Source organism: Sciurus vulgaris, assembly GCF_902686455.1.
Source record: "Sciurus vulgaris genome assembly, chromosome: 17".
Lineage (NCBI taxonomy): Eukaryota > Metazoa > Chordata > Mammalia > Rodentia > Sciuridae > Sciurus > Sciurus vulgaris.
Window position 1 is genome coordinate 3,469,592 of NC_136478.1, and position 24,420 is coordinate 3,494,011.

The 24,420-nt window shown below is 63.1% G+C and overlaps 2 protein-coding genes and 1 long non-coding RNA gene across 4 annotated transcripts in view; 2 read left to right on the top strand and 1 right to left on the bottom strand.

Moving 5' to 3' along the window:
* Window positions 1–836: 836 nt before the first annotated feature.
* CIBAR2 (CBY1 interacting BAR domain containing 2) lies at window positions 837–12,903 on the top strand. The gene is made up of 8 exons (XM_079117730.1): window positions 837–1,027; window positions 2,603–2,837; window positions 4,417–4,485; window positions 4,567–4,662; window positions 6,338–6,442; window positions 8,457–8,570; window positions 9,704–9,805; window positions 10,313–12,903. Exons 1-8 carry the CDS (start codon window positions 1,008–1,010, stop codon window positions 10,424–10,426), a joined length of 855 nt encoding a protein of 284 aa, XP_078973856.1. The 5' UTR covers window positions 837–1,007; the 3' UTR covers window positions 10,427–12,903.
* An 81-nt stretch (window positions 12,904–12,984) lies between these two features.
* On the top strand, window positions 12,985–14,429 carry LOC306647958. The gene is made up of 2 exons (XR_013760228.1): window positions 12,985–14,216; window positions 14,278–14,429. It is a non-coding gene; the product is annotated as an uncharacterized lncRNA (long non-coding RNA).
* A 1,717-nt stretch (window positions 14,430–16,146) lies between these two features.
* The window catches only part of KIAA0513, a 46,050-nt gene continuing 37,776 nt past the window's right edge, over window positions 16,147–24,420 (bottom strand). The window contains exons 8-13 of one of the 2 annotated variants that reach the window (XM_079117573.1): window positions 24,215–24,293; window positions 22,103–22,180; window positions 21,033–21,059; window positions 18,561–18,641; window positions 18,294–18,388; window positions 16,147–17,687 (exon numbers count right to left, since the gene is read on the bottom strand). In XM_079117573.1, the coding sequence (XP_078973699.1) occupies window positions 17,638–17,687; window positions 18,294–18,388; window positions 18,561–18,641; window positions 21,033–21,059; window positions 22,103–22,180; window positions 24,215–24,293 (410 nt within the window). In that variant the 3' untranslated portion in view covers window positions 16,147–17,637. The remainder of the gene's footprint in view (window positions 17,688–18,293; window positions 18,389–18,560; window positions 18,642–21,032; window positions 21,060–22,102; window positions 22,181–24,214; window positions 24,294–24,420) is intronic. The other variant, XM_079117574.1, reaches the window with a different exon arrangement.

Sequence of the window (24,420 nt, forward strand, 5' to 3'; positions counted from 1 at the left end):
AAGTGGGGGGCTGGGACTGAGCCTCTGAGTTGCGGACCCTCGAGCCCGTCCTTCTGTGTATGGAGGACGCCCCGAACCCCCTCCCCCTGAGAACCTCCAAACACAGGAGGAAGGTGCAAGGGGCTGACCGCAGAGCTGCTGTGGCCTTTCCGGGTCACTCACCCCGCTGCTGCCCGACCCCCCGCTGAAGCTCCTCTTTCTTCTAAGCAAGGAACACATGCTGGGACGCATGGTCCACCGACTCAGCCACGTGCGGTGCTGGAGTCCGTGGGATTTTGGCTCTGCCCCTGGATTTATTTGTGCGAGCAGCTCAGGAGGACACCAGCCCCCACCAGCAGGGGCTCGGGGGTGAGTTGGTGTGACCCACGGGGCTCGTCTCGTGTCGTCTGCTCACGTTAGACGACAAGCAGACACCACATACCAGGAGGAGCCATGGTACCCTGGGAAGGCGTTCCTTCCGGCCGGTGCCTGCCCATCCCCTGTGTCCATCTCAGGGCCCCCAAATTTTCCCTCCCGAGTGACCAGGTGTCCTCAGACCTGCCCCCTGAGTCAGACCCCTGGGGAAGCCAGCAAGTAGGAAGAGCCCTGGCCTGCAGGACCCCGCAATCAGGGAGCCCTAGGGAGCCCTGGCCAAGCTGCCCTGAACGCTCTCCCTGCTGCCTCCTGGGGAGCTCAGCAGCTTCCGGCCACAGAGCCTCCATCTTTGGAGGCAGCATGGCAGCCCCAGCCAATGCCAGCTGGAGAGGCTGGCCCCTGGGGAGGGGTTGCCAGGCAACCAGCTGTGACTGCTCCCAGGGCCTGCTGGGTGGCCACGTCACCTGGCAACCAGGTAGCAGCGTCCCTGGAGCCCAGACCACGCGGCTGTGCCCTGGCAACCAGGTAGTAGTGTCCCTGGAGCCCAGACCACACCGCTGTGCCCAGGCCTGCCTGACTTCTCTTGGGTCTGAGGGACCCCTGAGGCCCTGTCCTTATTTCCAGAGACCAGGACAGCAGGTGCCCCGGTCAGAATGAACATCACCCTCTCCAGGTGAGTGGCTCAGTGCTGGCCTGGCAGGGAGGGAGGCGGAGGCTGGCTTCTTGGGTCCTGAGGCGCCAAGAAGAGGAGGGTAGTGGGACCTGGGGCTGGGGGTAGCTTTTCCTTCCACCTGCCCCTCCTCAGGGCTTCAGAATCCACCTGTGCCTGTTTCTCCAGGTGCCGCCGCAGATCTGGGGCAGCCACGTTCACAATGTCCATCCCCTGCCTCCCTCACTCTGCCCCACCTGGAAGTCCCCTTCCTGCCTCAAGTCCCCAGCCCGTCCCCTGTTGGTCTGGCCACTGAGTTCCCAGCTGGCCTCCCTTCCCCTCTAGCCCCCACAGTCAGCCCTTGGGTGACTTGAGGACCCAGGTGCCTGACCTGCCCCAAGTGCTCCTTCAAAGGCTCCAGCCTAGCTCAGGATCTAATCCACGCACACAGGGGCCCAGGAATGGCTCTTAACTTGCCCTCGGTGATGGCCACCTGGGGGCCCAGGGTCACACCTAGAAGACAGAGGCTGCAGCCCCGTGTGACCTCTAGCAGAATGCTTTGCCTCTTGGTCTGAGTGACCTTGATTTTGAAGTGGTGACAGTGAGCCTTAGTTACAGGGTGACCCTTGCAGTGGGTTGGGGGGATGCAGGTCTGCTCCTAGGAGCTCCCGGCCGCGGGGCCTGGCTGGAGGAGGTGCCCCTTGCAGCTTGGTCACAGGCAGAGGCGCAGAGAGGGGAAGCCTGGGCGGAGGGGAGAGGGAGGAGGACGGAGGGAGGCAAGTGCCACGGGGAGCCCTGAGCTGTCCCAGGGAGACTGAGTGGCGTGTCCCCACGCCTGTGTCGGGAGCCTGTGTGCTCCTGAGCCGGACGTGAGGGGGACACAACCAAGGTGAGGGGGTCATCGGGGAGGCAGGACCCTGAACGCTTCAGGCCGGGGCAGGGGGGAGGAGCAGCAGGGCAGGGGCTGCGAGGGTGGCAACCGTCCTGTCTGATGCTGTGATGGGGACACTCCACTCTGGGCATCTTCAAGTCCCATGGAGCGTGCAGTGCCCAGGGTGCCATTGTGGGCACGTCCACATAACAAGTCCGTGTCTCCCCACGCCTGTGCCCAACGGCCTGGCTAGGGATGGGCCTGGCAGCAGGCGGGGAGGCTGGGAGGGAGCACTGTGCCTCTGCTCTGTGTTTCTGGAGACGTAAAACCAGTCCACAAAAGTAAAAAAAAAAAAAAAAAGTTTAGTTAATTAAAAAAAAGCATTAGGACTTCAGAGAAGGGAGAGGATCTCGACAGGTGAGCCCAGGGGCATTTAGGAGGGAAGAAGCCTTGCAGCCAGGCCAAGGGGCAGTGGGTGCTGGAGGGCCCAAGCCCCTCAAGGGTCCAGGGCAGGGCCAGTAGGGAGCCAGCATGTGGCCAGACAGGTTTTCCTAACCCTCCATGGGCCTGCTGGCCCCGAGCGCCATGCTGGCCAGGTGCCTGGCTGGTGCTGGCCTCGCAGGAGGGCCAGGCTGTGGTGGCTCCTGCAGTGGTGACCTAGTCTGTCCTACTGCCCTGGCCTCCCTGGCCTTGCCGTGCAGCGTGACCCCTTGGCCCCGCCTCCCCAGGCACAGCCAGGTGAGAGTGATGGAGAGCACAGTGGCCAACGCTGAGAAGTACTTTGGGGAGTTCTGCTCGCTGCTGGCTGCCTACACGCGCAAGACAGCCCGGCTGCGGGACAAGGCGGACCAGCTCGTCAAGCAGCTGGTCGACTTCGCCAACACCGAGAGCCCCGAGCTGCGGGCCACCCTGAGGGACTTCGCTGAGGACCTGGCCCAAGTGCAGGACTACCGGCAGGCGGAGGTGAGGGACTCAGTCCAGGCCTCGGGGCCAAGACCAGGAGCCAGGGTGGGGGCCCCACAGCCCCATGCCTCCCGGGTGACCCAGGGGTGGAAGAAGTGTGGCCAGCTCTCCCCCACCCAGGCCACACAGCTTACTGGACTGGGCCGAGGTCCACAGGCCTGGCCAGGAGACCCCGAAGCCAGACCCGGGGCTCCCTGAATCCCCACAGGAGGCACATCCCAGGGCCGCAGGCCCTGGAGAAGGGACACAAGTCCTGGGGGACAGACAGGGCAAGGAGGCTGGCCGGTATCCAGGGAAATAAATGGACTCTGCAGCCCAGGGTCTCCCCGTGAACCATAGACAGGGTGAGCGTGTTCACTGTTGGGCAAGCGTGGAGCCAGGAGGCACGTTGCGGCTATCGGGGAGGCAGTGAGGACAGGGGGCCTCCAGGTGGAAAGACCAGGCAAATGCAGCTCCCTGTGGACACGTCCTGTGGACTCATGCTGACTGTCCCCAGGAGAGCCCTTCTGCCTCAGGTGTCACAAAGGGACAGAGAGGCCTTGCAGCTGCGAGCTCTCGAGACGCTCCAGGAGAGGCAGCGAGGGCCCTTCCCTCGTGGCGCTTGAGAAAAGGATGTTTCAGATTCCTGTCGGCCCGCCGAGGGTCAGAGGTGCTGGCAAAGCAGCAGGCTGGGTGGGGATTCACTCCTCTGGCTGTCTGGCAAGCCCGGCTTCCGAGGGGCCGTGAGCTCAGGCACTGGGGACGATGGCGGGCCCAACTTCCTGCCGCCACCCACTGCCTCAGCTGTAGCTCCCCAGGCCACGGGGTCCTCCTGAATCAGGGTGGTCCTGCAACCTGCTGTGCCCCACCCCTGACCCCAACCACGTGGCTTCTCTGCGACCTCCTCGGCGTGTCTGTTCCAGCAGCCAGCTGCAGGCTGGGCTCGGGGCCCTGGATGGGGTGAGCCCTGCCCCCTCCCGGTCCCTCCTGCACTGCCCCTGCGAGGGAGACCGCACAGAGTGGGGTGGCCTCCACGCAGCCCGCCTTCCACGCCCCCTGCCACCCTGCTGCGCAGTCAGTGGCTACACAGCAGACCCTGCAGTCTCCAGTGCCCTTCCACGTGGCCAGAGACCCCCAGGCAGTTTGGGGATCTGAAATCACACTGGGCCCTGGAGTAGGAAAGTTCTGGGCTGAAGTTCTGCCTCTTCCGAGCTTTGACGCTCAGCACAAGTTCTGTCCCCAACGCGAGGCTCCTTGCCAACCTGCGTGGTGGTGCAGAGACGAGACACAGGCTTGGCCTCGGGCACCTGCCTGAGGGCGCCCCTACTGACTTCCACGTCCAGCACCGTCTTCCCGAGGCCTCCTGCATCCACTGACCTGCTGCGCAGTCCTGGTGGGTCCAGTCATCTCACCGGTGATGCTGGGTGCACTGCAGAGCCCTTGGTGGTGCGGCCAGTCCCTGGGCCCAGAGGTGCTCACAGTCCTCAGAGGATGGGGACAGGGTCCCTCATGTAGCACTGGGGGGCAGGTGGCACTTCACGAATGCTGGCTGGGGGAGACCAGCATCTGGCTCTGGGCTCTGACCCCCACTGTTCCCCAGGTCGAGAGGCTAGAGGCCAAGGTGGTCATGCCCCTGAAGCTCTACGGCGCCCAGATCAAGCAGACCCGGGTGAGCCCGGGGCCCCTGGGGAGGCAGAGGTGGGGTTGGGCCCACAGGATCCCAGGGACACAACCCTCGCCTTTTCCTTAGGCTGAGATCAAGAAATTCAAACGGGTCCAAAAAAATGAGATGAAACAACTGGAGAAACTGGAGAAGCTGAGGCAGAAGTGCCCCTCGGATCGGCAGGTGAACGGCTCCCTTCCTCTGAAGCCAGGCCTGGGGTTGTGGGGTCAGGGCACCGTTGGCCTCTGGGTCTTCCGCACCCCAGGCCACTCACAGGCTGCTGGACCTCCCCTTGGTTCCTTAACTGCCCGTCTCAGTCCCAGGTGAGTGTCGTTCCTGAGCCTGGGGTGGATGGACTCACAGGCAGGTAGTAAAAGCCTCAGGAAATGCAGGTGAGTTTCACCTGGGCAGAGGCAGGTGTGTGCGGGCCAGGAGCTGGGGCTCAGCAGACCCCAGCTCTGTGCAGGCCTCAGCCTCCCCATCAGGGTTGCCTGTCTGGTGACCACAAGTCCAGCATCGTCCCCACTTTCCAGATGTGGAGTCCGGCTCAGAGCTCAGGTGCCCGAGCCTCAGGGCCCAGCCAGGGGGCGGACACCAGACGCCCTCCGTTGCCCCGTCCTGTCTGTGGGGGAAGACAGGAGAAGGACAGGGCTGGTGGGGGCTGGCCACCGCCCTTCACGTAGCTAAGTGAGTGACTGTGGAAAAGACGCCCCTATGATGGACCCAAGTCAGATTCCTGTCCAGCCGTTTGATGCCCGAGGACATTTCTCTAGGAGGGTTTGGTGGGTGAGACTGGAGGTCTCTGCCTGAGTTAGGTTCCCACCTCAGTGACAGTGACAAATGACAATGTCCCTGGACTTCCCAGCTGAGCCCACCACTCCCTCCAGTGCTCTGACCGCAGAGTGGGCAGGGCCACGTCCTCTGTAGGACCCCAGAGACCCCAGTCTCGGCCCGTGCAGCTCCCAGAGGCCCTGCATCCCTTGGCTCGTGCCCCCTCTCCTTTCTCCTGGGTCCTGTCCCCCAGGCCCTCCTCTCCCACCCGCCCCTCGTCCACCTTTCAGGAGCCTGGGGTTACACCGAATCACCACCTAGTCCAGGATAACTCCCCGTCCAGAGGCGCGGCGGCCACAACCTTAATTGCACCCTGCCCCTCACTGCACTGAGGGGACATGTCCACGGACCCAGGGTCAGGATGCGGACAGCTTGGGGCCTCCATCCTGCCTGCCACCGGGCTCCCAGCGGGTGGAGCATGGGCTGCGAGCCCTCCTACGAGGAGCAGACCCTGTGGGGAGGCGGCATGATGGAAGTCGCATGGCTTTAGCCTGGCGCCCTCTCGGAGCCCCATCCGGGCTCTTCCTGGGCACCCCCCAGAGCTCAGTTCCAACAGCAGGCAGTTCTGAACCCAGGTCCTCCGTGCTCTGGGCTAGGCATGGCGTGGTGTCTGTGCGTGTCCACCAAGGCAGTGAAGGAGCTCATTACCAACAAGTGCTCTGCCCGCAGGAATTAACTGTGGACCACCATGGAGGCCTGTCTGGTGGCTCCAGGTGCCCACTGGGCAATGCCCACGCCGGCCTGCGGCCTTGTCTCCTGGTTCTAAGTGAGACACTTGAGGCTCGGGGAGGCTACCTAGGCTTGCCTGAGATCACACAGCCAGCAGGCCCGTCTGTCTGACGCCAGTGACTGCCCCTTAGCACCGTCCTGCTCAGCTATTCCTTCAATCATCAAATTGGCCAGAGACCCTGTGAGGCAGGGCCACTGGCTCAAGAGAAGTGTGTGGGGTCTGGGAACAGCCAGAGAGCTATCTAAGGGCCAGAACCAAGGCTGTGACACTTTCTACCTCCTGTGACCCTGCGGTCAGGCGGAGACCCATGTGCAGAGGGCCTCGGTGGACGCCAGCTGCACCACCCACCAGCTGGAGGAGACAGTGGACAACTTCCAGAGGCAGAAGTTGAAGGACCTTCAAGTGGGTGCGTCCCTGTGTATACGTGTGCATGCGTGAGCTTGTGCCCCATGGCGCTCGGGACAGTTAATCCTGGCTGCAGGGGCAGGAGGCCAACTGCTCAGGGCAGCTGTCCCTACACAGCTGGCTGGCGGGAGGCCAATCCCTGCCCTGGAGGCAGCTGGCCAGGGGAACACTTCGAGGCCTGTCTCCACCCTCTCCTTCTCACCCCCTGACCCAGGGGGCCCTGACTTCTCCTGGGATCTCTAAATGCCTGTGGAGGGCAGAGGCTGCAGAGGGCAGTGGGCAGCCGTGGGTCCCTTCCTCCCTGCCAGCACCACGAGGCTGGGCCCAGAGTCGGCCCCTGCAAGAGGCCTCGGGGGACCCATCTTCCAGCTTGAGATGACACAGGGCCTGGCCCCTGCTCTGGAGCCTGCTTGTCTATTTTCCAAATTACAGCGACCCCCCTGCCCGCCCCACTCTCTTTAAAGATGGATCCGGTTTGTCTTTCCTGGGCTTCACACGCTCTGGGGCTTCCCTTGTTCTAAGGAGAGAGAACAGAATCCTTGGAAGACTCCTGGAGGCCCAGCCCTGCAGCCCCTTCTTGCAGGGACTCCCGGTGCCCAGCACTGTCTCACCTCAGGGCCTTGGCACAGGCTGTAGTCCTGCCAGAAAATCTCATCCCCATGGCATAGAATTAACCCCCTGCTCCCTCAGAGGCCCAGCCTCTCTCCTTGAGGAAGGTGCTAGAACCTTCCTGACAGCTAGGCTGTCAGGCCCCTGTGGGGGCAGCTTTCCCTGCTGATTCATGCCATGTTGAATTTGCTCACTAGTTTAACATACGCTGGGGACACACCTTTGGCCACACACCCTGCCTCAGGCTGCGGTGCCACACCCAGCATGCCAGACCCTGGGCTCCTGGAGCTGCACCCTGGGGGAGGGGGACAGTTCAAGGGACCAGCGGTGTGTGGTGAGCCTTGACTTGGGGGAGTGGAGAGCCACTGTTAAACGCCTGCTCTGCATGCAGGGCAAGTCCCCTGCTGGGTCCTGGCCACCAGGAAACTTGTGGACTGAATGCGTGTCCTGGAAGACCATGAGCCACCCCAGACTCGGTGGCACTCCCTCCCCATCACGGAGCTGGTGGTTTCCCCCAGCACTCAGCCTGCGTCCTGCTGGGCCCGAGGGAGGCAGGATTCCCCACCGGGCCAAACCGCCAGGAGCCTGTCAGGCTTGTGAGACCAGCAGGGCCATCGGATCCAGAGAACCCAACTAGACGGTCAGTTACCAGGGCCTCCTCTCCAGGGAGACCTGCTCACAGCCTCAACCTGCCGACATCTGCCAGCGTGAGGCGGGAGGTCTGTGGTGAGCCAGGAGGGCTGAGGACAGGGCCTCAGAGGTCCTCCTGACAAGCCAGCCCTTCTGCCCCTCAGGTACCATCCGGTGCAGGGCAAACGGGCAGCTTCGATAGCCACCCGGTGCCTTTGGCCTTGGGCCTGCTGTGCCAGCCCTGGAGCTCACCCCACGGCTAGGCAGCGCAGGAAGGAAAGGTGTCTGGGAGGGTCTCTGGGGGGTCTCTGTGACTGCCTCGTGTGTGGCAGCAGAACTCTGGAGACAACCCAAGTGCCCCAGTGCTGGGGAGGGTCAGAGAGATCATAGTCACCCCCACAGAGAAACAAACCCCATGCCGATGAACAGCAGGAACCAAGAGGGAGCTTCCTGTGGCTGGGGCCCCAGGACCGCGGCTAACTGAAACGGCAGAGCAGAAGAACAAGGAGAAAAGCCTCCATCCAGGGAAAGACAAGCCTCACTAGAACTTTCTGGAAGTTTCTATCTCAAGCAAGTGGAGGGGTGGGGGAGAAGGGCAGATGGGAGCAGGTGTCCTCAGTAAGGACCCAGCCGAGTTTTGACTTTGAGCCGCGCAGCAGCAGCATCTAGTTCAAACACAAACACGAACGCTGACCTTAAGTTCCCCAGCTAGGTCTCGCCCCTAGGACCCACTGGCCCTCGTGGCTGATATCACAGGGCTTCTCTCCCACAGAGGTTTTTTTCGGACTTTGTGACCATCGAGATGGTCTTCCACGCCAAGGCAGTGGAGGTGTATTCCAGAGCCTTCCAGACCCTGGAACACTACGAGCTGGAGGGAGACCTGCAGGTGGGTCACAGGCCCGCCTTCCACTTGGTGGCTCGGCCTGGAGTTGGATTTGGGTCTCTCCTTACAGGGGCAGTTTTGTTGGTAGCGTTTTGAAACTTTTCTAACTGAAGAACCTAAAAGCCTAGCACGTTTCTAGGGCCCCTGTGAAATCTCCCAGTTTAAGGGCTTATGGGTGTCAGTGTGTGGTGGTGGGCGGGACGCGTTAAAGGCCTGCCCCCGGTGCTGCCGGAGCGTCACACGATCATGGTGACGGTGGCACAGCACCCACGACGCCAGCGGCTCACCTCCCGGCCGCCGCGCGGCATGGCCGTGAAGAACCAGGAGCCTGTCATCCTCGTCTGATCTGATGAGAGTGAGCGTTCTCACAACAAGGTCCTACGCAGGGTCGTAGAACCGGGTCACTTGCTGCCATCACCTCTGTGGCTCTGGGCTGATGGGGCTCCCTGGCCTGTGCTCACACGTGCCTCCCCTGGGGCTGCCCGGAGGCTGGGGTCAGGCAAAGGCTGCTCACGTGAACCGACAGGGCCCAGTGCCCAGGAAAGCATGGAGCCCTCGGTGTGAGCACAGCACCCTGGCAAGCGTGGGTCCCTGGGAGACCTGTGAGCCACGCTCCCTGCAGGCCCTCGCTGGGCTGCAGCCTGACCCCTACCTGGGCTCCCTCTGGCCTGGGCTTCTTTGCCCATGGTGGCTGTTCCTAGCAGAGCGTCCTGAGACGCAGGGGACGCGGTAGCTGCCATGACCCGGCCTCAGGGGTAACTTCTGCCAGTCTATTAGACGTGGGCCATGGAGCGCGGCTGGCCTTTGAGGGCATGGGACTCCCACCCAGTTCCAGGGCTCTGTGCAGCCTGGCACCCCCACAGGCTCTCCAGGGCTAGGGGCGATTTCCGTTCCAGCGTCTTCTGTGACTGTGGACCTGTTTCTGGCCTCTCTGGCCTGTTTTCCCATCGACGAGGTGGGGTGATAACACCCACTCACGGCTGCTAAGGGTTACAAGAACTCGCGGGAGGATTGGTCCAGTGAGGACCGTGGCCCGGCTGGCGTGAGCTCTCCTGGGCCGCCCTGCCCCGTCCTCCCTTCCCACTCCCGCCCTGAGTTTCCCAGCTGTGTCCACCTCCCCGGTCTCTCCTCCGCAGGATTTTAGGGCCAAGATGCACGGGGCGCCAGGGCATCGCCAGGCTCGGCCCCTCTCGGGTGCCAGCCCCTCTCCATGTGTCTCGTGGCCTCCGGCCAACCAGGTGAGACGTGGGTGTTAGTGCGAGTGAAGCCGTGACAAAGTAAAGGCAGCAGGGTGGGCCCCCCCCAGAGTCCCGTGTGGGCAGCAGCGCTGGGTCTAAGGTTCGCCCTGGACTTTGCCTTGAAGGGGAAACTGTGCAGCCCCTTGCCAGCCAGGGGCTTCCTGTGACAGCGTGTGCACCGAGCGCCCCCTGGAGGCCTTCTGAGGTGTGTCCACTGCAGACAGGCCCCTGCCTGCGCCTGGCCCTGAGGCGGGTTTCAGACTTGCTCAGGGTCAGGACAGTAGTGAGGTCGGTCTTCACCATTGCGCTTCCGCAGGGAGGCCTTGGGCATTCAGCCCCCAGAGGGGTGGGGTGGGGCTTTCTGGATCATTCTCCCTAAAGTAGAGGAAGATCAGCCCCCATGTCAGGCAGTCTTGGCCCACCCATGCTCCCGACCCTGTGACCTCGGGGCAGTCTCGTATTGGTCAGTGCTGTTGCTATGACGATGACGATGGTAATGATATTCAGGACGCTCGGAGCACCGCACGGAGCCACAGAAAAGGAGATGTGGAGAGTGAGCACTCTGTGGAGCAGGCCCCCCCGGAGGACCTCGGGGGACAGGAGCAGGGCCTCCGTCCCTAGGAAGAGCACTCCCAGGACCGGCGGGAGGACTGGGCCGGTGGGACCCTCGGGCAGCCCGGGTCCCCTGCAGCCGGGCTCTGAGGTCGGCTGCAGCACTGAGCCCAGGCACAGCAGTTCAGTGAACCCCAGGAGCCTCCTGCCTGCAGGTCTGGGGACAGGTGTGCCCACACCTGCGCCGATATCGAAAGCACAGCAGACCCAGGTCCTGGGACTGACCAGCCAGTGCCACACCCGGGGTGGGGGCACCGGAGCAGTAGGACCTCGTCCTCCTGTTCTGGGATGTGGGGGGCTGGGGGCTGGACCGTGAGCAGGAGCTTTCTGGCCCCTCTCCCGTTTCTGCAGCCTGCCAGCCTCCCTTCGCCTTCCTCCGTTGTCCCCTGTTGCCTGATGCCAGCCTTCGCCTCCATGGGGCTGTGGGCAAAACTGCCTGTCATGTGGGTTTTGGGCTCGCCTGCTCCCTGGGGCTCACCCTGGCTGGCCGCATCTGCGAGCACCCCATTTCTATTCCGCCTAGCTCAGACTTCAGTGTGCCAGCTTCGGGGAGACACAGTTCAGGCCATGACACACCAACATGATGTCTAGGGGTGACCTGGGGACCATGGCACCTCATGGAAGTCTGTGGGGCCTCGGGGACGAGGGAAGAGGTGGAGGTCCTTGACACTCTCCAGGGCAGCCAGGGCACCTGCTCCTCCCTGAGTGGCGTGGCTGGCTGAAACGGGGCACCGTTCAAGACACCGCGTCCCAGGTGGGAGTCCACGCTGCACACACGCGCGGGAGGTCTCTGTCCTTGAGTGCCTGGGTCGGCACGTGGAAAGGGCGAGCGGAGCCTGAAGCCATGGACATGCTCCCCCAGTCCACACCTCATCCCAGAGCCACTGCCCTGCTGGGTCCCAGCATCTCAAAGCCGGGCAGGGTCGAGTTTCCAGAGTCACCCTGTGGGACCAGCCAAAGTTTCAGACGGGCTAAATCTCCCACAGGGATGTGGAACAGGACAGAAGTGACTCTCCACCGGTGTCCCAGCTGCCTCTTAGTGCTGTGAGGGGCCACCAGGCTAAGTCAGGGTCACTGTGCCCCGAGTGGCCTGGGTTCCCCAAGACGTTGGCTGGGAGCTGCCCTCCCCACGGCACCTCCAGCTGGCCTCCTGGGTAACGCTCCCCCAAGCTGAACAGCACTGGGTTCCGCCCCATGTGGGTGCCATGCTTTTCTCACCCTGCACCTCTTTCTCCGGGATTGCCATGGGCTCAGCGCCATCACCACAGTGAGTTTTATTACCAGTGATCCAGTTGCTGGACACCTGCAGGGACGGTCCCCGACTCACCCAGCAGGACGCTCACTCCCAGGTGACTTCGACCTCCCAGCTGTTCATGGAGCAGAGGAGATGTCAAACACACAAGCTTTTGCATTTTACTTAGCGTGTAGGAACATTCTGGGCTACGTTTTACCTATACTTCACGTATGTACAGACGTGTGCACACACACCCACACATGCTCACTTCTTTAACCTCAGCTTGTCCCGACTGCACTCATGGTTTCTGAAGGGAAGAGGCCGCTCTGGCCCTCTGTGGTCCAGGAGCCGAGCAGCACCTGGCATGCCGTAGGTGCCCACTAATGGAAGCTGGCTGAGCAGGGCCTCCGCCTTCCCCTCTGGCCCCAGCTGCCTGAGAGGCCCATTGTTCCTAGGTGCAGCTTGGACAGTCGTCAAGAGCTGCTTTGTCACTGTCTCCTTGGGTGGTCACTTGGAAAGCAGCAATAGAGTTTCAAGATTCTTTTCTTAGGGCTGGGCAGGGACGGGGGACGTGGCCCTGTGCGTCTCTGTCCTCGAAGGCCCGTCCTGCCCTGCATGCTCTGGGGTTTTCTCTCCTGGTGGCTAAGGACAGACGCCTCCCCCATTCCCAGAGCAATACACTGGGTTTCTGCCTACTTTGTCCCCTCCCAAGACATCAGGGTGACTGTAAACAAAACTCTTGCCCCGCTTCGGCAGAGACGAGGGTTTTCTCAAGGGGCCACCTGCTTGTGGCCCCGGAGCTGGCGCTGCCTGCGGAGAGGGCAGGTGCTGGGAAAGCGGGAAGCTCGGGCAGGCCTGGGTTGAAGCCACGGCTCAGCAGAGGAGCGTGCCTGGAAGCTCACACCCTCTTGCATGCATTCAGTTTTGTGGATTTTGAATGATTAATGTACCCCATAAACAAGACAGAAACACTGGCCGTGGAGCCTCTGGGTTCACTTCTGCTGGGGGTGGGGTTAGGCAGCGACAAGCTCAGCTCTGCCCTGGGTCCAGCACCCTCCGTTCTCTCAGGATGGGGCGCCTGGGACTTTCTCCTTCCGTGTGCAGATGGAGACACCCAGGCTCCAGGAAGGTGTGGCTGAGGGCACAGGGTCTGCTGGGGGAGCACACGGCCCCTCCCACCCACCGGTCCTGCTCATGCTCTGGCCCTTCAGAGGCGCCCCTTTCCCCTGCTGCCCGTGGGATCCCACACCCCCAGGCCAGGCCCTCCCCCCATACTCGGCAGAGAGAGGTCAGTGGGGATGCAGAGGGCAGCTCCCCAGTGCCACTTCACCTGCTAGGCCACGGGGAGTCCGAGCTGCGTCTCAGCCCCTCTGGGAGGGACGCAGGGCAGGCTTGTGCTAGGGGTGCAGGATCAGGGTCCGCCTGCTGCCCCAAAGGCAAGAGACAGCTGGCGGGACTCAGGGCCAGCGGGATTAGGAGTCCCCTCCACGGGAAGCCGTACCCAGGGCCCAGCAGGGGTCCAGTCCTTCGTTCTCTAACACTGACCCCAAGTGGCCAAGCAGTGCATCAGGAGGGAAGCGGGGACCCAGATCACGCAAGGCCAGCGCTCCACCTGAGCTCCGTCCGAGGCCTCTGACGTAACCTCGAAGATAGCAGATGCAGCGAAAAGTCCCCCTACAGTGTCACTACAGACATAATCAGCCTTTTCTAAAAAGATAATTTATTTCAGTTTCCACCTCTGACAATCCAAGGTGCAATATATACATATAGATTTTTTTTCTTCACAGGAAACAGTTTCCATCTTAGCACTGCTTTGAGATCTTCGACCCTGAAATTTTCTCTAGCTTAAAATATACTTTGAGGACGTCACCTAGAGGGACACAAGGTTGCTTAACTGTAACACATAAATCACCGGCATCACGGGGCCACCAGAAAGGCCATGGTTGGAAGGGAGGATGGCAAGTGTGGGTCCAGGACAGACTGGGGAAGGGACAGAGGGTGCAGGATGGCCACCATGAAGGTTCCGGCAGCAGCATAGGGTGCAGCAGGGCCGTGGGGAGCTGTGTCCCAACACCCGCAGCTCTAAGGGGACACACGCTGTCCAAGTGGGTTCCTAGGTAGAGTGTTTGACCCAACCTTCTCAGGTCCCTCACTGATGCTGGAGGGACAGTCCCCAGCAAGTGTGCTGGACTCTGCCCCAGGAGTGCCCTGAGCTGCACTGTCCCCTGCAGGGGAGGGCTGGGGTGCCCACACTGCCAGAGCCCCGTCCAGGCCAGCCTTCCTTCCCTAGTACTGAGACCCCCGTCTCTTCCTCTGGAACACATTACCTAGGAGCGAGGGGGAGCAGACGTGAGCTAGAGGAGTGCCAAGGGACGCTGCGCGAGCTGAATGGAGGTCAGCATAGGACAGGCCTGGTCACCGGCAGTGGGCAGGCTGACCCCCGAGGTCCTGAGATTCATCTTCCCTAGGGGGTCTGTGACACACAGGTCTGGAGACACAAGGGGAGCCAGAGCGCAGAACGAAGCCCACTCCCAAGCCTGCAGTGTGAACGGCCCTAGCGGGAACGTGCCCTCTGCGCATACCGTCCTGCGGAAGCGTGCCTTCCATGTGCACCGTCCTGCAGGAGCCTGCCCTCCGCAGCACCATCCTGGGTGATCATCCATCTGCTCCCTGACCAGCCAACGCCCTCTGTTCAGGCCCGTGGTGGTGAGGACAGACAGAACAGACAGCCTGCGTGGACACCTAGGCACTGCCCACCACATCCAGCCACTGTGGTTTCCGGGGCCAAAAGCTCTTCAAGGAGAACGGGTTCTGAGGACTGTGCCCCTGGGGAGTGAGCCCTGGACTCGCAGGGGACGGTCGAGAGGGTGAGGGGTGAGCCGGGGCTTGCAGAGACTCCGGAGGCTGGGCTGGCCGCCCTGCCTTCTCTCTTCTGCAAGGGGGTCTCTGACTTTGACGTGCCCAGCCCCCCACTGTGGCAAGGCCCTGGACTCCCAGCTGCCCCACAGGTAACTGGTGTAAAGCTGACCAAACCACCTGGCCCACCTGGATCCTCCTTAACTAGAGAGCCAACTGGTCAGTGTGGCTGAGGAGGTCAGGTGGGCAGTTCAGGGCTCCTGTTTGGCTGGAGCCTTTTACTCCCCTTTACAGGGTGAGGCCTGGTTCCACCCACAGGAACCTGGAACCAGCCACGGAGCAGGCCCCACAGCTGCAGCCCGCCACCCTGTGAGTTGCTCTGCCATCCAGGCAGCTGCAGAATCAGCCCTGCTTCCTCTCAGGGCAGGGAAGAGACCAGGCCGACGAGACTGGCTCTGGACTGGCCTCGGGTCTGAGCGGTGGCCTGGTTCTAGCCCCTGCGTTCTGACTGAGGTGAACACCGGGTGCTGGTGCACGGCCCTGGTCACCTGGGTCCCTGGTCCCCGTGATTCTGAGCGCCTTGCCTCCTCTGCTGGCACAGGAGCGCACCGGCCTGCCGCCCCAACCTGACAGACAACCCAAGCCATCAGAACTCGGTCCGGCTGCGCTCAGCGGCCGACCTCCCAAACACCAGGCACTGCCAACACAGGGGACTTGTGGCCATCTCCCCACCGTCCTGCTTCCAAGGCAGGGGCTTCATCTGCGAGAGAGCACGGTTTTGGTTCCCTAGGAGCCACGCGGCCCTGACGGTCAGGCGGCTGAAAGTCCGAGTGCTGTTGCTAATGACAGGCCCTCAGGCTCCCGGCTGCGGGCACACGGCCTCCCAGGACTGGAAGCTCCTCTTGGGAAGCGGGAGGCCCCCTGCACTCGTCTGCAGCATCTGGGGGCACAGCAGGGACGCCAGAATCACACGCAAGTCATCCCAGGTGCCCAGCCAGGGCCCAGCTCAGGTCTGCTGGGCCAGGCCCTGGGGAGGAGACTCGGGAAGAGAGGACACCTCAGGGGGCAGGTGGGGGCCCTCTGGTCACACCAAACTGCTTCCTGGATACACTGGCCAGGGCACCTGAAAGTGAACTGCCCACCAAAGCCAGCTGTCAGCAGGGGACGGCAAGGAGACCCCAAGGGACTCTGTTTCTCTCGTGTGGCACCCTGGAGGGCACCACATCCCCAGAGGCCAGCTCTGTCCCTGGCAGTGCTGTCTGGGCTGAACCCAGCAGGTGATGCTGTTTGGGGTCAGACTCGCCCTGGCTCTGAGCCAGGTCTGTGAGAAAAAGGAGCGAGGGAAGAGGCCTGACCCACTTCTCCCTCCTCAGGCTGCTGTGGGGACAGTGCCGGGCTGCTTCTGAAGCCAGGGGTCTGGAAAGCCAGGAGGGGCCACAGCTGCACGCAGGTGGGTGTCGCAGACACCGCGAAGTCAACGCGTTTCAACTGACTCAGGTGAGAATGTGGGACGGAGCGGGAGAGGCCTCCTGGTCACCCTGCGGGCCTACGGCCACTCCAGGGCAGCTTGGCGATGGCAGGCAACGGCAGGTGACTGAGGGCTGCCAGGAGGGCGTGTCACAGGAGGCTGACGCTGGAGCCAGGAGGGGCATACTTTCTAATTAGACATTTTCCAGAGTCAACAGAGACACGCATGGTCACTGGGACCAGCCTGCATGATCTGTCCAGCCCCTGGCAATCTGGCCGAAGTCTCGCCCTGGAGTCCGCACACCCGGCTTTCCCACCTCCTGGCCAAAAGCACACAGGGACGCACACCATGCCGTATGCCATTGTCACCTGGCATCAGGACACACTCGATGTCGGCTCAAGCCTTCGTGATCCACTCTGGAACATTCAGGCATGTGCTCCTGCAGGGAGGCTCCTGGGTACTGGCTGGGTGACCATCGGGTGGGGTCTGTTGTGCCCGTGGCCCAGTCTGTACTCTGAGGGCTGATGAGGGAAGAGGGGCTCAGAGTCAAAGGAAGACCCCATGGCTGATTTCAAGGTCCACAGCCAGAGCAGCAATGGCCAGAGGCAGAGGGAACCCGCTTCCTGCTCTGCCCACACAGGGAACAGCAGGCCCTGGGCCAGCATGCCAGGTGCGGGGCATGCACCTCAGGCCCCACAGGTGGCCAGGCGTGAATGCTCAGAGGAAGCCCGGGCTCCCTGGCCCTGGCTGAAGGCAGCGGGGAGAGCGGAGGCCTGGGCTGCGGAGGGTAGGCGGCGCCTGGAGGAGGCTGTGGGGGGGGGGGGCGTTCAGAGCTCGGAGCTCAGAATCCACACTGCTCGCTGTGTCTCCCTGCGGCTGCCTGTCCCTGCTGTGCTGAGGGTGCTGTCCTGCCTTCAAGGACACAAGGGCAGTGCCGTCCCTCCAGGAAGGCGCTCTGGCCTTGCAGCTGCTGGTGAAGCTTCTCTGCTCTCGCTCCTCACATGGGACAGACCACAGTGCAGCTCCCGGGCACTGGAGAATGTCCTCAGCTGCCCTGTGTTTGGGAGGCTGCAGACCCCTTGGTGACCTGGGATGGCAGAGGTGTCCCCTGCCCAGTGCCTCTCTCCCTCCCTAGGACATGTCTGTCCTCTCGGTTCCTGTGACTCCTGCTCCCATGATACAGAGGGAGACAGAAGAGTGAGCAGACTCTGCCTCATGGGGAGGCCTGCCGTCCCCACCCCAGTGCCTCCCAGGAGCTGTCCCACAGCCGTGGTGCCCGTCCTTCACTTTCAGCCCCACGGGTGCCCAGCAGGCACGTCCACCTCCGAGCCCACCTTCTCCCTTCTGGCCGTCAGGGGGGCGCACAGGATGCTGCGGGCACCTCCCTGCAGGCGCTCCTCCTGCTCCTCCTTCTCCGTCTCCTCTCGCAGCCTAGCACTTAGGGGTACAGACGGTCCCTGGTTTTGGCCTTGTGACCCACGGGACCCTTTGGCACAAGGATGGGGCAGACACAGGCAGCAGGAAGGAGGGCGGAGGCAGCCGGACGCTTCCGACCCTAATTCAGGGCGCGCGGCGCAGTCCTGGGTGCTGCTGGTATCATGCAGGGTCAGTGGTGGGGACAGCCAGTCGCTGGCCAGGAGAGTAGCACAGGCCCTCTGTCTCCTATTCAGTGGCCATCTGCTCAATGTGGTCACTGAGCAGCTTGTATTGCTCTGGAAGTGAGAATGACCCATGGTGAATAAAGTTGGTGACCAGCACAGGCGCACCCCACTCCCACCCCGCCCCCGCGGTGCCGAGTCAGCTCCCAGCAGGGCTGGGCCACTGCATCCCATCCAGCTGGCCAGGGCCGGTTCCAGGGAGGGCTGTGCCACCAGGGTGAACACCTGGTCACCAGCACGTTGTCAGGCACAAGCTTCAGGTGGGCCTGGGCATCAAGTGGCCTTCCTGTGGAGGATAGCCCCCCGGAGCCCGTGATGGCCAGCCCCACCCCTGCTGGGACAGGCTGGTGGCAATACTGCCCAGCTCTAGAGGCAGTGTGGCTGGAGGACCCAGGGGGCCATCTGGTGGCCCCGGCGGCCAGGGTCTGGCTCTGCAGAATGCGCGCTCCCCGTGGACCCTGCGGCACACTGGGCACAGGGCCCCCGGCCTGCCATTCTGTCTTGCAGACTCCGACCTCTGGACGGAATGAGAGGAGCCCAGGGAAAGAAGAGGAGCCGCCCAAACGGCTAACGCCACACTTCCCCTAACTCCAGAAGCTGCTCTTACGGCCTCCCAGCGGCCTCCCAGCACCCTCCAGCTGCCCGCAGCCCCGGGCTCACCCTCGTCCAGGTTGCCGATCACGGCCTGCTTCTTCAGAAACTCGCTGCACAGCTTCTTGTTCAGGCCGAAGGCCAGCATGTTGTGAGTGAAGGTGCTGGAAGGAAACCCTGGCATCAGCCTCCCGAGGGACCCGAGAGGCGCCACGTGCTGGGGTCCCACGTGGGGCCTGCCGGGATCAACAGCCACCCCAGTAGCCACCTCGTTAGGAACGGGGAGGAGGCCAAGGGTGCCCAGGTCCTCAGCCTGGCCCTCCCCACCGCTCTTACCCCAGCTGCCCAAAGGTGATGTTCTCGTTGAAGCGGAGGCTGTCGTCCCGCTCCTCCTGGGTCATGTGGCACCACTTCTCCCTGTGGGACAGGAGGGCTTCACACAGCCATCCACGGCCCGCCCCTGCTCTGGCTCTGCCCCCGACCTGGAGGGCCTGTCTCCGAGGAGCAGCTTCTGCACGAAGCCTGCCGACCGCAACACGGTGCCCAAGCCCAGGTGCCAGCTCCCTGAGCCCAGGCTTCCAAAGGAGGATGGCCCACGGCTGGAGGCCCTCAGCTGGAGGCGCACGGCTGGAGGCTCTCTGCTGCCTCGGAGATGAGGGAGGGACACGGCCTCCCAGAGTCCTCAGGAGGCAAGGCCACCACAGCCTCCTGCACCCAGGCCACCTCACAGGCAGAGACCCATGAGGAAAGGCACCGATGGCGTCCCAGGAGCAGGGCCTATGCTACCCTGGGGCCAGCTGTGGTGGCAGTGTCCACGGGAGACGGGAGTGTCTGATGGCCCCACCGTCCCTTCCTAGGAGACTCACCCTCTCATGGGGACCTTCCCCACCCTGGCCGCCTCCCGGCCTGCGTCCTCTCCACCTCTCCCAACACAGAGGAGGCCCACCCCCATCTTGCCCCCAGGCCTCTGCATGGTGGACCCCACACCAGGGAAGGAATTTGGCAGGAGCGGGGGCTTGAGCGTCACCTGCCTCACCCAGAGGGAGCACTGAGCTCACAGTGGGTCCCGGAGCAGACTGAGAGGGTCCTGGTTACAGGTCCCCCGCCTGTACCCTGCAGCCGAGGTCACAGGTCACACTGCTGCTCCCTTCCAGCCTCTCCAGGGTGCTGGGGTCGCCCCCAGTGTACCCCTCACGGTCAGAGCCCGGCACCCCAGGCATCAGGTGCGTGGCTCAGAAGCAGTCCAGGAGCAGCTGCAGATGGGGACGTTGGTTTTAGCCCGCTTCCCCCTGAATAAGAATTGGATGGAGGAGTCTGAATAAAAATAAGGCTGAGAGAAAGAACCACGGAGGGGAGAAGAAAAGCCTGGAGGGAGAGGGAGGACCAGAGGCCAGGAAGAGAACAGAGCAAGGACCGCCTCCCCTCCTCCCCATCTCTTGGCCTGAGGCTGCTGGGCTGCTGGCCTCTCCAGCCTCCTGAGGCTGAGGGCAGGGCACCTGCTGAGATACCCAGGGCGCACTAAGCCACAGGAATTCCTCCCCGTTCTCTTCCCTCCAACAGCTGCCCTGAGGGCTGGCCAGTCAGGCACACAGGTCTTCCTCTAGCCCCAGGCCCATGGCATACAGTTGTGGGGGGAGGGCACTGCACAGCCCCAGGCCACATGGGAATGGCTCTCCTGGAGTGTCCAGCACAGTAGCCCCGAGGTGCCCACCCTGGACCCTTGAGGAGGAGGTTCTCTCTCCTGCTGTGGTGAGGACTAAAGCCCAGAGTGGCCCTGACCCCTGAAGGATGGGGTGAAGGTGGACTCAGCTGCTTCCCGAAGCTGAGTTCAACCCCACTCGAGGGCCAGACGCGCACACTGCGCTCAGGCCTGTGGGGTCTGGATGGGACTCGCAATTGCGCAAAGGAAACCCCTCTGAAAAGGGGTCAGAGGTGACAGAAGTGACAGCAGAGGTCACTAAGAGAGCGGTCATGTTGTTGGCTTGGGCTGCCTGGGGCCTGGATAAATACCTGCTGCCCTCCTGGGTGGCTCAGGGCAAGTGGGAGACATGGAACCTGCACAAGGCCAGCGTGTCGGTGTCTGTCAGGAGGCCCAGGAGGCCCAGGAGGCTGGCTGTGCCCCAGCAGGGCTGGGCAGCAGCACCGGCTCTCAGGGAGGTCATGCTGGGACCAGTCATTGGGCCTGGGCTGCAGTGCCAGGAAGCCCGGCAAGGGGGAGGCCGTCAGCCCGAGAGACCACAGCACTGGGGCTTGTCTCGGACAGGAGGTCTCCATGGTGCCCACGCGCCCCTTGAGGACACACCAAGGCTGCGAGGCTCAGGACCCCTCACAGCAACCAGCAAACACACCGCCCCAGCAGGACGTGAGACTGAGTCAGCCAAGGGCTTCGACTGAAAAGGCACCTGGGGTGTCCACCAAGGCCACCCGACTCGCCCTCAGGAGCTTGGGGGACAGTCCCACCAGCTTCTCTCCAGGGACCCCCTCACAGCTGGCCTGTCACCCAGTGGCTGGAAAAGAGGACAGCTGTCCTGAGTGTCCCACGCCCGCGGGCTGGGTGTGGTCCCGCCTTCGGCTTGGGTGGCCCAGTGGACAGCACGGTTGGACAGCACCACCCTCCAAGCTGGAGTCACTGTTCTTTCCTTCGAGCCCGCGCTGTGCCCTATGGGGCGGCTCAGGCGTCACCTCTGGCCTTGCTGTCCCCACAGTCCAGGCCCGGCTTCACCTAGCACTGGCTCGCCTCCCGGGACGCCCTCCCCACCCTGCAGTGGCCTTCCACGGGACCCAGTGCTGTAAAATGGACACACACACCTCTTCTCCTGCTGTCCAGCATCCCCTCTGGAGCGGCAGCGGAAACAGGTAAACAAAGGAACAAAGGAACATGTCAAAGTCGAGCCGGAAGTGTGGACAAGGAGCAGGCGGGGCGGGCAGAGGACAGGGAGTCCAGAGCAGGCCACTTCCTAGCAGTGTGAGCGCTAAGCTAGAGGCAGAGCCCATTCGCCTGAGCGTCTCTGCGCTTCCTTCAGCTCGCTCCTGGCAGAGCAGAGAGCTGCCCAGTGCTCGAGGGCAGCGTCAGGTCACGCCCACCCCATGCTCCCTCGGCCCCCAGGAGGCGCGGCCTCAAGGTGGCGCCCTGCTCCTCTCCAGGGCCAGCTGCCCCCACACAGAGGGTTCCCGTGCCCGCTGACTGGTCTCCGCACAGACGGCTCCTTGGCTCCTCTGCTCCCCCAAGTGCAGGGAGGTGTGGGGCCTCCCCGGTGACAAGGTGGGAACTTGCTTTATTAATGAGGGATCAGAGCCCCCAGACACCCAGAGTCTTGGAAGTCAAGCGCGGGGGCCATAAGGGCACAGACCTGGCTGGGCCTCCCTGGGCACCGCTGCCCCTCGGTGCCGGCTGCATGGCAGGTGGCAGCCTTCTCTTGCTCTGGTCAGAGGGAGCAGGGGCTCAGTCCCTGTGGAGGCAGTGCCAGCCCCTCTTGAGTGTTCCCAGGGCCCTCTGAGGTGGCAGGTCACCCTCAGCACAGGACAAACTGAGCGCAGCAACTGCACTTCCAGAAGCAGGGTGGTGGCCGCCCTCCACCCAGGACCCTGTCACGTGGCTCGTCCCCAGGGTTCTGACTCCGCGCAGCGAGCAGCAGGGGTGGGGTCCTGAGGTCTCATTCAGTGGGCGTGTGCATTTGGGGAGGTTCAGGCCAAGTCATGCCAGGGTCCCAGGGCAGAAGCGCTCATGCAGGCTGAGCACCCCCTCGAAGCCGAGCGTCCAGCCTCGGCTGCCGGCAGGGCACAGGGAGGCCAGAAGCCAGCAGCCCAGCCACTCAGGAACGGCGACAGAGGCCGCCCCGTCCTCTTTCCTAGGAAAGTGGACCACACTTGGCTCCTACCTGGTGGTGGGAGAGCGCTTTCTCCTCTCACAGTGGACGGCGTCAAAAAAGGCTGCATTCCAGAATCTCAGCGTGTGCCTGCGGAGAAGTTGGCAGTCAGTCCCAGCCAGCATCTCCCCACCCTGTGGGGGAGCAGAGCGCCCAGGCCGTGCAGCTGCTGGGAGGGAGGCAGAGCCGAGGAGGGCAGACCCGGGCTCCTGGCACTGCCTCTTCCTGAGAGGGAATGGGATGGAGGGGCCCCGCAGGGCTGCAGTGGGACACGAGGTGGCCTGGGGACCTGAGCACAGCTCAGCAGGTGCCTCTCTGCCTCCTGGAGAAGCTCCAGGGGGACATGGGGTCCTGCTCCTCCATAGGACAGGGTCTCGCGGCACAAATGGGAGTCAGCAGGGACATGCCAGGCGCACGATGCCGTCACAGGGGCACCTGGTAGGAACGTCTTCCTACGGAAGGTCAGGGCAGCACAGGGCGGCCACGGGAGCCTCCTTCTGTGGATGAGGCCCAGCCTCTCTCCATGGATGAAGGTTTACTGCAGCGGCCGAGCTACTCACTGACCCGAGATCTGCGGGGGCCTGGCTATGGTTGGGGAGAACACGTGGCCCATGGAATCTGAAGATTTATTATCTGGTCCCCTACAGAAGCGTGTGCAAGCCCAGTTCCAGCCAAGACGAGAGCAAGGCCCAGGCCAGGGGCCAAGCCATGACCCTGGAGGTACGACTGGGCCAGGTCCAGCCTCTGCCCTGCTCGGTTGTGCGTGAGCCTGGATGGGCTCAGGCCCAGCCCGATGGGGGTGTCCCCTGACGCCTTGCCCAGCCCTCTGCCCTTGGGTTCTGCAGCACATCCTGGCCACACCCATCACGGGCCCCTGTCTTGTGTGGGAAGTTCTAGTGCAGCCAACCGTGACCTTCGAGGGACGGCCCATGTCTGACACCAGGTGCTGGACCTCACTTGCCAGAGGATAAGACAAGCAGACAGGCCCTCCAGAGGGCTCAGGGCCAAGCCAGCAGCTACCCAGGAGCACCCCGCAGGCGTGGCCCTGTAGCAGAACGGCTGGTGCAGGGATGTGTATGAAGAAAAGGTGGATCAGCTCAAGAGTCCAGCAGCTGGAGAGCCCCAGCAGCACCGTGTGTGGTCATTCTGGTGCGTGTCACCGCCCTCGCTGCTGGGTGTCAACGTGAGGGAGGAGAGTCAGGAAATGGCGCCTGCAGCTGGGGCAGCGTAACCGGTGCTGGAGAACCACCTTGGTCCCGGGAGAGCTACTCAGTCCCGTCCACGGGTGGCACCCGGGCCTGACTGCCTCACTGGGGCCAGCTCTTCAAGGTCTGCCCACCACAGACCACAGTCCACCCCAGCGGGGACACGTGAAAGCCATGCCAAATGGTCTGGTCTCACACCCACTGTCAGCTCTGGGTGTGTGCAGAGTGAAAGTTCACCCTTCTAAGTGTGTAGCGCGGGCTGCGGTGTCCTCAGGTTGGAGCGCGCCTCGTGTGCGCTAAGTAAAACAATGAGACCAAATGTCCTGCTCAGTGATTCCAGTGTGCTCAGCCATTGCTGCTGCCTGACTCAGAACATCGCACTATCCCACAGAAGAACCCTGGTCCCCACGGCACTCTGTACCCCGCCCAGCCCTGGCAACCATGTCTGCCGGGGCTGCCTGTGCTGGACAACCCCCCACACACAGCAGAACGCATGGCCGTGCGCGGCCTGCCTGACTTCACGCTGCGTGTGTTTGGTAGTGAGTGCTCACTCCTGCCAGGGCCGAGTCACTGTCCACCGCACGGAGACCACACGGCAAGCCTTCCATCAGGACGTGGAGGCGGGTGGCCTCCCCAGTGTGACTGTGGACATCTGCCGACAGTGTCCGCTTCCCGTGGCTGCGTGCAGGAGTGGAGGGGCTCACAGGCCAGCCTGCAGGAGGCCTCCCGCGGGGCCTGCCCTCGGCACACGCCCCTTGGAGGGGAGTTCTCCACAGCCCTGCCGACGCTTGGGAGTGTGCCTCCTCTGATCTTGGTCACCCTGGAGGTGTGGGCGACGGCCACCTCCGACAGAGACGCAGGCCACTAGAAGGGGTCACTGCTGCAAGTCAGGCGGGCAAGAAGTGCCGGCGGGCCTCACCAGATGGGCTGCTGCTTCAGGTGCGTGTACAGGTAGATCTTCTCCTCCTTCTGCTCATCCTCCGGGCTGAACACAGTCACTGCAGGAGGAGCGAGAGAGGCGGGGCAGTGCCAGCTGGGCACCTGTGTGGGCACACCACCACAGCTCCCTCCGCGGCCCCCAGAGCTCTAAAAACAGTCAAAATTCCACAACAGCTTTTCTGCCAG